Source organism: Rhineura floridana, chromosome 10 (assembly GCF_030035675.1).
Source record: "Rhineura floridana isolate rRhiFlo1 chromosome 10, rRhiFlo1.hap2, whole genome shotgun sequence".
NCBI lineage: Eukaryota > Metazoa > Chordata > Lepidosauria > Squamata > Rhineuridae > Rhineura > Rhineura floridana.
Genome location: NC_084489.1, coordinates 37316467 through 37328718, shown reverse-complemented (window position 1 = coordinate 37328718; position 12252 = coordinate 37316467). Strand labels below are relative to the sequence as shown.

Sequence of the window (12252 nt, the reverse complement as noted above, 5' to 3'; positions counted from 1 at the left end):
TCAACAAAATGCTTTCAAACTGGTACCTCTCAACATGTCCCATCCCTAGTCAGTGTAGACAGTACTGACTTAGAATCAATATAATATTGAGCCAAATGGCAGCTTCCTATATTCCTAAAATGATAACAATGGCAGCCCCAGTTAGGGGACAATAAACCAAGAACTTAGGCTATAACAACACACCTACAGGGAGTTTCCATTGAATTCAGTGGGACTTACTTCCAAATAAACATGTTTAAGTTTACACTGTATGTCTCAGAAGTGTGTTCTAAGTGAGGAATGAAATTCCCTCTACCAATTATACCCTTGTTCAAGACATCCCCATGGCAGTGAGTGTATTTAGGAAACAAAGATTGTTTGCCAGCAGCTTGATTTAGTTTAACAGCAGGTTAGTCAGCCTGTAATTTAGGGTGCACTTATTTTTTCTACTCTCATTTCAACAATTAGTTTTTCTTCCGACGGAGAGATATTGGAGAAACAGAACTGTTTCATCACCCACCTAGCCCCTGGGGAAATCTAAATTCCTTAAAGTTAGATGGTTTATTCTAAGATTTCCTAATGCAAAAGAGAAATGATATATGAGAGGGAAAAACTTTCCCCTTTAGACATGCTTTCCTTTTAGACATTCATCTTTTTTCCTTTTTTAGATTTGGCAAAGTTATTTCATGTCATCTGCATCTGCAAAGAATCGCAGCCACAGTTGCCCCTTAGCAAACCCAGGTGCATTATTCTTATATGTAGTTAAATTCCCCCACCCACCCCTTTCATTTCCCATACATTAACTATGTTCTTACCAAACAGCAGTTTCCCCTCCCTTCAGTCACATGTATTAAGATCAGCTTCTTACAGAGGTGAAAAGCAAGAAGTCAGTGTTCTAAGAAAAGAATGAATAGCAGTTTCAAAGAAAATAAAAGAGAAAATGTTTTTCTTTACATAATCATGGTAAAATGACACGTGCTCTTCCTCAAAAAAATAGGGTGATCCTTACCTTCACAGAGTAGCCTTCCTCAGCCTGGTGACCCTCAGAAGTTTCTAAGTACAATTCACATTACCCTTGACCATTGCTGGGAGTTGTCGTCCAAAACATTTGGAGGGTGCCAGGTTGTGGAAGGATGTTGCTGGCTGCAACATTTACAAATACTGCATACCTTGGCTGTCAGTCCCACACAGACTGATTGTCAGTCCCACTTAGACTGACAATGATCTCCCCCTGCCCCCAGTCCCAGAATCCTCCTTCGCAAGGTCCTCACCTTTGCCGTGGCCTGGAACTGCCACATGAGCCAAGTGAAAACAAAGGGTTGAAGGGCTCTTTAACTCTTTTTCACCAGTGTGAATAATAGCAGCAATAACCTTGGCAGAGCCCTTCCTTTAGGCACTTCAGTGGCTTACGATCATTTCCCTGGGTCTAAGCATGTACAGAGGAGTGAGCAGCTCAAGTGTATGTTAAAGAGAAGTGCTATGCCAAAGCTACTCCGGCTGTTCACATTGCAGGGAGGATGCCAAAGAGTCCTTTGCCTTTGTTTCAGGTTGGAAAAATGTGTCTGAGTGCATAATAGAATATGGGGGCTGGGCGTGGTTGGGCTTTAGATCAGGCATTGTGCTAGGGGCCAGAAGATAAGCACTTGTGTGCTTGACTTAGTTGCCTATTTAGCCTAGAAGCATTGGGCCCATCAAGTTGTAAATTATCCTGGCCCAACCAGTAGCAGCCAATGACATCAAAACTCATCACAATCCATGTGATGAGTGCTCCTAGCCAGTGCAGCAGGAAGGAAATGTCCTGCTACAAACAGGTTGGTGGTTATTGTTGTTGTGGTAGCATCCTGATCACAAATGTAACCTCAGTGATTTGATTTTCTGATACTGCTCAGGGATAGGAAATCTGGTGACTTTCAGGTGTTTCAGACTAGAGCTTCCATCAACCTCAGCCAACATGGTCACTGGTCAGGTTTGATGGGAGTTATAGTCAAGCAATATCTGGAGGGCCGAAGGTTCTCTATCTCTGTCTATTAGATTTCCTGCTAGAAAACAAGGTAACAAGAATGTCAGCCTTCGTGCTCATTGATCAGTGTGGTACATAGTTGATGAGTCTTCAGATGCTTAGGCTGACGAGTAGAAACTTGTTTCTCTTCCTGCTGGAACAGTGCTTCCACCCACAGCTGTATAAAACATCCCACAAATGTTCAGTGCAGATGCATATTACATACACCTCCAGCTGGCAATGTCCTTGGTATAACCTTAGCGCAAATAAGGCCTTATTCTCTTAAGATCGTGATTGTAAACAATCAGTAACAAAAAATGCATTCAAGTTGTTTGTGGGTTTTATTATGTTTTGAGTTAACTGTGCAGTAAGACAGTCTTGCCGCATGTGATTTAGTTCCTCCATGCTCTCGGCAATATTTACTTCTGTAGTGTTTTCTACCTTCATAATTTCTGGGGCACTTCGGCAAAAAACCCAGCTGCCCAGGACACAGATTGTCTAATATGCGTGAGTAATGATGTGACAAGTCAGTGGAAATAAAAACTTTGTCAAAATAAAAAAGGAAAAGAAAGTGAGAGAGACTTGACCCCCTCTGCGATGTGATAGGCAGCCTTTGTTTCAGCACTCCTATTACTCCTATTCCTCTGATTTTGTTATCATTGCATGGAAGTAAAACATGGCCAATATATAACTTCTCTGGAGCTCTCCAGCTGAACAAGCCAAATTCCTGTTATTAAATGTACAGCAGACTAAACAGTTTTGTTAAATATCGGGCATCAAATTACACCCTTTGGATCTCTGCTTGTCACATATCTGCACTGTAGATTAATCACATTTGTTATGGTTTAGTTTGAAAGACTTTGAATTTAAAAAAAAATAAAATTTATGTTTCCTAGAGCTCTTCTCTGGCTGCTTGTTATTGCTCAGCAATATCATTTTTTTAAAAATTGGACTGACAAACAACATTTTAAAATCCATCTTTAGTTTAACAGTTTTGATGTTTAACTGAAATAATACAGTTCCTTTCTGCCACAGTGTGCTTTCTAAGGATCCTTTCAGTTTAGAGTAGAAGCAAACTAAGTCTAAGTCCATCTTAAAAAATGTTGCATACTGTGGTTGTTTTAAAAAAATAAAAATAAAATAAATCTGTCTTTATAAGCAGTTAGGAAAATCTGTTTTTTTCTATAAAAGGCTCTGGGACCACTCAAATGATCTGCAACCATAGGTGTTGTTTGAAAGCCTTTGGTGATGTTAAACATTGTCTAGTACTCTTTAGGGGAAAATTGGTCATATACCTCAGAATGCAGAATGACCCCCCACCTCCACCCCCAGTCAGCTCGTTATGTTCCTGAAAATACTAGCTGTGATATCAGAGCAACTGAACAACTAGCAGCCAGAGGGTGTGATAACTGATCAAGTTGTATTGATTTTATGGATATTAGGAGCAAACAGACAGGGCAGAGTAGAAGAAGGCAGGTATTGCAGAGGGTCTATTGATACTTAGCAACTGCCACTGGCAGGTTATCATCCTCTCTATAAATTTAGTTAAACTATTTTTAAAATTATGGCTTTCACGTTTGTTCATCTTCCTCTGTTTCACCAGTTCTTTAGTTTAATCATTTCTTCTTATCAGGGCCGGCTCCAGGTTTCTGGGGGCTATTTGGCACAGGCTATCAGTGGCCCCCTGTCCCCAGGGCTCTCAGGTATTGCTGTGTGGCAGCAGCCACCACCTTAACACCTTATGCACCCCTTTCCCTACCATAGTTCTCCATTCATCTTGTACCTCTTTCACCCCCATACCTATATCCCTCATTTTCCTCTGTACCCCATAACCCTTCCCTTTCTCTTCCAACCCTTGCACCCTCTGTGTCTCATAAACACACTCACCAGCCACTCTTGACCCCTACCCCTCCATTTTCCTTCATCCAGCCATCCTGGTCCATATCCTCATTTTTCTTACTCACTCACCAGCCTCTCCCACCCCTATATCCGCTCTTTACCCTCCCACCCCTATATCCGTTCCTTTCTTCTCACAACCTCCTGTCCCATGCCCCCATTTTTGTTTCTTTCACTCACAGCCCCTCCTGCCCCTCCCCTCTCCCTTTCCCCTCACACCTCTCCTACCCCATGCCATTTTCTTTCTCACTCTCTCACCCACCCCTCACCCCTCCATTTCCCCTACTCCTCCATTTCCCCGATCCTTCCTCTTCCATGCCATTTTTCTTTCTCCGTCACCAGCCCCTCCTGTCCCATACTCACTCACTCTCCAACCCCCTAACCCTCCTGCTCCTAGTTCCCCCCACCTCTCTCATTTGCCTCACCTCCATGCCCTTCCCCCTTCTCTCACAGACCTGTCTAGGGCTCCCCTTCATGACATGCTCCTCTTGCCATGCTCGCTGGGCTGCAGGAGTTGCAAGCGTGTGGCAGATCTGTGAGGCAGGAAAAGAGGGCGGGAAGGAGGGAGGCTTTTGTTGCACTGCCTTCTTACTTATAACCAGTCCAGAGGGCAGCCCTGGCTGCCTGCTTCTTTTTCCTTAGTTTCAGCTTTGCACTTGCAGAATTCTGCAGGGAATAGCATGGGGACAAAAGTGATGTTAGGTGACTCTGCCTGTCACTGGCTCTGGCTCCACCCACTCTTGGCTTTCCTGCCTTCTGCCCTGCAAGTCCCAACCACCACTGCTCCCAACTTGTGGCTGTCTGAAGTGGGACGCCTCCCTGTGTCTTTTAGAAGCCTGACTTTCCACAAGTACAGGATGCTCCATGTTTCAGACGGTTGCTTTCTATGAGGAGGCAACAGATGTGGTGGTGGAGGGGTGGTGGTGGATCAAGTATGCTCATGCCCACTGCCCCACCACCACTCATGTGTTTACTTTACCCTCTTTGTAACACCTGAAGAGGGCTGAACAAACATATTAAGAAATTGAAATGAAAATAAACAACACAGCTTTCTTCAGCATTTTTTGAGACCTCCTTGCTTATTTTGATTTTGGGGTCGGGGAGGCACAGAACAGCAGACATATATTTGCAAATAGGTCATGTACTTTTAAACAACTTTTATTTTTCTTTAATAAAACTTAATGGGAGTTGCTTCCAGTAAATAATACACTGTACACAATCTAATCTGGGCTTCGCTATGTTGCTATTGCAGCTTGTTATAATATGCTGAAATATGTTACAATACCTTGTTCTTAACTGCAAAATACCCACTGCAGTTCCTTTTGATGTTTCTCCTCAGACCAAACTCCGACACCAACCCGGTTCCTAAAGAACTGTGAGGAAGTGGGCCTCTTCAGCGATATAGACTGCTCCTTAGAGCATGAGTTTAGAAAGGCACAAGAAGAAGAGAACAATAAAAGGGTATGACTTTGTAGAATGGAAACATGTTTTTCGCCCTTTCAATGTGCTGTGTGAAAGCAGAGAGAACTCAATTACCTGACTGAGGGAAAACACACACAGAGAAGCTTTTAGCTTGGAAACTAGGTGGCACTATAGATTATGACATGTTTTCTAACTTGTGTTAACTGATAAAACTGAGGAGGTAACCAGGTTTGAAGTTACTGAAAGAGCATTAGGCAACATTTATAAGGGTGGACAATTAAACAAAACACCTTGCAACTGTATATGTTTCGAGGACAGAGGGTTGTATCCAAGGCTGCTCTTCCGCTTGTGCAGCCAACTTCTGCTTGTTCAATGGAACTTCCCCCACCTCTCCTTTCCCGTGCAGTCCTCTGCACCCTCAAAATCTGCTTGAGGGTGGGGCCCCCTCTGGAGCAGATTTGAGGGGTTAGAGGGGAAGAGGAAGGGGAAGTCTTACTGTTGAAGTGTAACTCTGCTTACATAGGGGACAACCCAGAAGATACACACACATATCCAACATAAGGGATTTAACCCTAATTTTCTGCACATGGTAAAATATATCAATGGTGGGCATATAAATTAGGAAAGCTCATGATTCTTACCCTTTTAATATGCACTTGTGTTATATCTTGGGATTTTATTTCATGTTTTGCCAATCTGCAGTCAAAAATAGTTTGTAGGTGTCATTGGAGTGTTTAAATTAAATTTGAATAATTAAATTTGAATTAAGGAGAGATAATTCTAATTTATAAGCATAGTAAAATTGCCTCTGCTGTTTAAAATGAATTGTCTGCTAGCATAATAATCTTTTATGGTTCTAGTTTTTACTAGTATTTGTAGCTGCAGCAATGGCTTCTGACTGGACATTATGCCGGTGCTTTGCTTTGGTAGTATTCTGAGTGTATGTACTGGGGTGGAAGGAAGCTGTGTGTGGTGGGACACAGCTTGCTTGTGGGTTGGGTTGTGCCTGGCTTCATCCCTCTTCCCAGGACAAGGAGGCTTATGGGGATGGTGGTGGCAGGAAGGACTTCTGCTCTTTCATGCCTTCAGGGAGAATGCAACGGCTGGGCTGGACACAGAGGCGGTGAAAGGAGGAGGAGCAGGGAATTAACTAATTATCTTTGCAGCAGCTGCAGTCCACCCCCTTCCAGGCACAAAACATAGCTGCTCCCTTTAGGAAATAAGCCACCTTCTTTGAGAGCTCATCCTCTCAATCAATCCTCATTTAGTCATCAGGACCGTTTTGAGGATGAGAGACTGGAGGTGGCCTGGAACGGTGAGACAGAAAAGTAGTTTTGTGCCCCTGCAGTGAGAATTCAACTCAGCATGGAATTGTGCTCGTCCTGGGTGGGGAACATGGAGGAGCAATGACTTTTATCTGAGGTGAAAGCTGGAGTGTGGGTCACACCTGATATTTTTATGCTATAGATAGAGATGTGATAACCTGGGGGGAAACTGGAAAAATTCAGGACAAGAACGTTTCTCCACATTTTTTCCAAAGCCTTGTTTTGTTTTTTCTAAACAAAATGAAAAATTTTTGGACTATCATATACGAAAAGGTATAGAAGCTTGTTCCAATCCACACAAGCCTTCAGTTTTTTAGAAGTCCATGATAAATAAGATGCCAAAGTAGAAGAAACAGAAATTGATAATGACAGACTAATCAGAAAATGAGACTAATTAAACTTCATGTAGTATTCATTGACTCTTGGTCTACCTCCCTTTTTCACAGCTCTTTTTATGAAAGTGAGTGCTTTATGTCTTGCATGACACTGCGGAGGACTGGAGGAGACATAATAATTTTAGGAATGCATAAGAGGTTTTTTTACTGTAATGTTGATGGTTTCACCTGCTTTTATTGCCTTTTGCCTACTCCTTATAAACCGGCAAAATGAAAGAGATGCTAGGTTCTTTTATAGTTCAGCAGCTTGTAGCTCCATTTGTAATAAAAATGTTAAAAAAGCAAATTTGTTTGTAATTATCTCTGAATAAAGTAATAAAGAGATTTTCAATCTGTAAAGGGTCAAAAACCAAATTGCTAGCATTCTTGGAGGAAACCGATTATCTGGAGCCGTTCCATTCTGGGTTCAGACCTGGGTTTGAGACTGAACTGACCGTGGTCATCTTGATGGATGAGCTATATTAGGAAGACAGGGTAGTGCAACCCTGCTGCTCTTGCTCAATAGCTCATTAGCTTTCGATACCATTGACTATGGTGTCCTCCTGGACCATCTATGGAAAATGGGAATTGAGGGCACTCTTCTACAGTGGTTCTGGTTTTATCTCCAGGGTCAGTTTCATAAAATAGCATTGGGTGAGTGTTTCTTGGCCTCTTAGCTCTTGAGCTATATCCAAGTCCAGAGTCCCATCAGGTATATGGAATTCATTTTAATGTGATAAATGCAGCTATCCTTCAAATTTTTCTCTGAGTTTTCAGATGCAAAAAAAAAAGTGTTTCAGCATGGCATAAAGTGTGCATAAAAATACATTTACTCATGAAAATAACATACAAAGTGCATTATATGTAGGGAAATTGCTTGAAAAAATATGTATATTGGGAGATATGAGCAGTAAATGCTGACAAATTTTCATCAGGACTTTTTTTAAAAAAAATGGAGAAATGTGGTGACTGAATTTAAGCTTAAAAAAATAGAAACTAAGAGAAACAACTTGACAGAGCTCTAAAACAGTCTCTGGAGTTACTCTGCAATATTTATTGAAACGCAGAAAATAGGTGTGGTTGGTTTATGTACAAAGCACAACGTCCCACAGTAGCAAAATTAGGAGATTGACAGAAGCTTCAATATGATGAAATTTCTGGGATATTGTAGCCTGTTACACATATTATCCTGCAGGTACGTGTGAGGTCCCTGCTCTTAGATGTGCTTGTGGAATTTGATCTTAGCCAATTTGCGGTATGAACTAATCTGATCCTCATCTCCTGATCTAATGCACAGGTTGGAACGTAGTTATCTAGCCACTTTCACATTTCCTGAATGCAGTTTTTGGCTTTGAAAACCTTTTGAAATAAGGTTTCAGTACATTAGAAATGTATATCTTGTGTGTGTGTTTTAAAACAGATTAATGCAGAAATAGGACAGTATGGAAATATGAGTGAATATATACAAAATTGACATGGACCAGAAATAGATTGATCTGTCCTTCTCCTTCCTCCACATATTCAGTTGCATGTTTGCATAGAAGTGACATGTGTGCAATTCCACATGCATAGGTCACTCCCTCTGTGCAATTGGTAATCTGATCCCTTGCCCCACTCCATGCATCCCGTGCCATGCTAGTCTGTCTTGCATGTGCAATTTCTCATGTGTAACAGAAGTTGAAAGTGCATCTTCTACATGCAACAGAAACTCATGACTGGGAGTTTTCCATTATGTGTATATGTGGTGGTCTACAACCATACTACCCTGAACACCCCTGATCTCGACTGATCTCAGAAGCTAAGCAGGGTCAGGCCTGGTTAGTACTTGGATGGGAGACCATCTGGGAATACCGGATGCCGTAGGCGTAGAGGAAAGCAATGGTAAACCACCTCTGAATACCTCTTACCATGAAAACCCTATGAATATATCCAAAAAAGATTCATAGGGTCGCCATAAGTCGTAATCGACTTCATAGGTCACCATAAGTCGTAATTGACTTGAAGGCATATAACAAGTGTATGTGGTGAAATAGATTCTTCTGCTTTCATCACATGTGCCAAATTGTATGTAGTAGTTTGTGCAGCATCAGGTCCTATCTGTCTTTAAGGGAAGGACCATATGCCGGTGGTAGAGCATCTACCTGGCATGCAGAAGGTCCCACGTTCAATCCCCAGTATATCCAGGTAGGGCTGGGAGAACTCCTGCCTGAAACCCTGGAGAGCTGCTAGCAGTCAGTGTAAACAATATTGAGCTAAATAGACCAATGGTCTGACTCAGTATAAGGTAGTTTCCTGTGTTCCTACTGCAATTAACAAGTCAGATCAAGAATTGTGTGTGTGGGTGAACCAGTACAATTTCAGCATTATTTTTATCATTCATTATTTATAGCAGGGATAGGAAACCACTGCCCCCCTGGATGTGGTTGGAGTCCAAGTCCCATCAGCTTCAGCCAGCATGACCAATAGTCAGAGGGATGCTAGGAGGTGTAGCCTAGAAACATCTGAAGGGACACAGGTTTGCCAATACTAATTTATAGTGTACATGGCACTTTACACAGTAAATATAGCTGCCTGCCCCAAGAAGGTTAGAGTAAAAAAATTGGGGGTGGAAAAGGAGAGATATTGATAACAAATAACAAAGAGAGGGCAGAAACGGGAGAGACAAATACATGCTAGCACAGCCTTCCCCAATCTGGTGCCATCCAGATGTTTTGGACTGCAACTCCCATCAGCCTCAGTCAGCATGGCCAATAATTAGAGATGACTGGAATTGTAGTTGAAAACATATTAACAGCACCAAGCTGGGTAAGGCTGCACTAGCACTAGTATTCATAGATGAAAAATAGGTCATAGGTACATTTGGGGGCTCTTCATCTCCAAATTCTAGCATCCTGACCACACGACTATCAAGAAAATTAAAACTATAGCAAACTATGCTTGATAATACAAAATGAAAAAAGTAAGGCTGTCTGACATCTCTTTGCGCCCATAGTCTGTAATTGATGGCTGCACCTTGCACAGAGTGTGTTACTCAGACTCTGCAGTCCAGAGCAGCAAGGTAGACAGTGACGGCAGATCACGTTATCATCTAAGCCTCAAGCAACAGGTTTTAGGTTTACTCTGGTCTGAGCATAAAGTATCCAAAGCATTTGTCATAGGTTATATTTGCAAGCACATGACCTTTCCTGCTGCTGGGGAAGAACTGCTGACAAATTTACTCCGGACCAATGAATGGAGGTCTGAGAGAATAAAGTAAAGGCTGGGATGATCAGTATTCCTTTCCTAGAAAACAACTGGACTGACGCTATTAAACATTAGAATATTAGACCTCACCTGCATTCTTTATGTCACAGGAAAAAAGGGCACGTGGTATCCAGCCTGGAACAGTATAAGGTACTGGAGTGTCTTTGCAGTCTCTTACACAGTATTTTAGATGTTAGATGTGGCAAACATTGTGAGCTTTCAAAATGCAATGATGATACTGAAAGTAGTCATAGGTGGGGGTAGTAGTAATAATAAATCAATAAGCAAGGTTTCAGCATGCTTCAACAACAATGACGATATATTTTCATTCACCACACGATTGCAGGGAACTTTACTGCCACTGCTTCCTATTTCTAGACTCTCTGGGAGGTTTTGCACAGCAATCTAGGAATCATTGTGACTCTTGCCCTGGGGAGACTATGGTGTGGGCAGGGGTGGGGCTTTAAACATTGCCTCCACCATGGTCCCAGTGAGATTGGGTGGGATCCTGTGGCTGTTATTTGCTTTAAAGAACTTCACATGATAGCTAATTGCATGAATAGCATCATGTCCCATTTCTCCCTGAGTGCAATGCTCTTCCACTTTAGTTGGGTGAGCAAGACTAATGCAGTAAATGATACTTGTTCCTAGACCAGTAACAGTCCCCAACACCCCGGGCTGGTCTCTACATTAACCCATTTAAGGGGTTCATGTTTCCAGAGAGCAGTTTTCCACTATCCCCAAATGGCTTATCGTATTAGCATTAACCAGAAAATGCAGGAGAAGATACCTTGTCATATTAGAGCATGCCACCCACTGAGATTCTGGTGGCTCTTCCCAGTGTGCCATCTGGGTTGACAGGTACTTTGTAATGTTTGTGGCTATCATCTCATTTTGGAAGCACTCTTGTCAAAAGGTGCCAGACTGAGGCAGTTTTCTTTATATGAATATACAATTCCATTCTGATTTTCCAACTAATACATACATCCTCATTCCAAAAGACTGTGAGTCATGCCAGTGAAAGTGATAGGGGAGATGGCTCTTGTAACATACAGTAGTTTTGTTGGATAATGATTCACTGCTAAGAAATCAGGAACCAGGAAGATGATAGGCTCTCCTTATAAGGTTGTGGTGGACTAGATTACACAAATAGTAGTGCCTTGTTTGAGTACCTCACTGTTAGAGAAATATTGATAAACATGAAGTTCAGAACAGGAGACTTTGGTGCTGGAATGCTAAACTTTGAAAAATGTGGTAAAAAAACTAAATAGTATTCCGAAAATGAAAGAACCTGAGGGCCCCTCCAGATGACATATTTATTTAGCATGCATCTTGATTTCCTTGCACTAAGTTATGAAGAGGTTAGATTATGTCCAGTCTTTATTGAAACTTTATTTGTCCTGCCATTATATGACAATCAGCATTCATCCTGAATTCATCACTATTTTCTTGTGGGGGTGTTTATACATTTTCTCTTTAGTTATTCTTTCATCCCACACTTTTCAGTGCAGTTCCTCGTCACTTTCCATACCTCAAAAAGTCAGTGGTTGCTTGTTTTTTAATGCAGATTTGTTGCATTTTGGTAACAGAGTTCTTTAATCCACTTTAATTGCACAAACCTAAAGTGCTAGCATGCAGTTGAATCATGCCTGCAAAATACTGTCTGTAGGCTCCCATACATAGACAGATAGTATAAGGGTTTAGTACCTTTAATAGAAACTGCTGATAGGTAACAAGCAGATATTTGATGGATTCTTATAAAAGTTATATTCAAAGTTATATCGGCTGGTGCTAGTTGATTTGGATACAATGGAACTATTGTAAGATATAAAAAGTGTATATGGGGAAAGAAGGTTTTCTGTGGTTCAAAAATTTATACTTCTCCATGTGCCCCATTATCATGTTGTGCAGGTCCTGGGTGTAGAACCTTTTTCAGCCTGAGGGCCATGTAGCCTCATGGTCAACCTTTGGGGATGGGGGGCTGCAAGCCAGTGGTGAGTGGTGCCCTAAGAAA

General features: G+C 41.8%; 1 protein-coding gene and 1 pseudogene across 22 annotated transcripts in view; both read left to right on the top strand.

Moving 5' to 3' along the window:
• The window catches only part of CREB5 (cAMP responsive element binding protein 5), a 400244-nt gene that overhangs the window by 96735 nt on the left and 291257 nt on the right, over positions 1 to 12252 (top strand). For 20 of the 22 annotated variants that reach the window (XR_009758052.1, XM_061585909.1, XM_061585921.1 and 17 more), the window contains one exon: positions 5214 to 5335. The exons of 1 other annotated variant lie outside the window; for it this stretch is intronic. Coding sequence is in view for 19 of the 21 variants with exons in the window: in XM_061585909.1 (XP_061441893.1) it covers positions 5214 to 5335 (122 nt within the window). In the remaining 2 variants the exon portion in view is untranslated. Of the gene's footprint in view, positions 1 to 3381; positions 3455 to 5213; positions 5336 to 12252 lie in introns of those variants that run through there. One more of the 22 variants, XM_061585929.1, reaches the window with a different exon arrangement.
• Positions 8743 to 8861, top strand: LOC133365730 (5S ribosomal RNA; annotated as a pseudogene).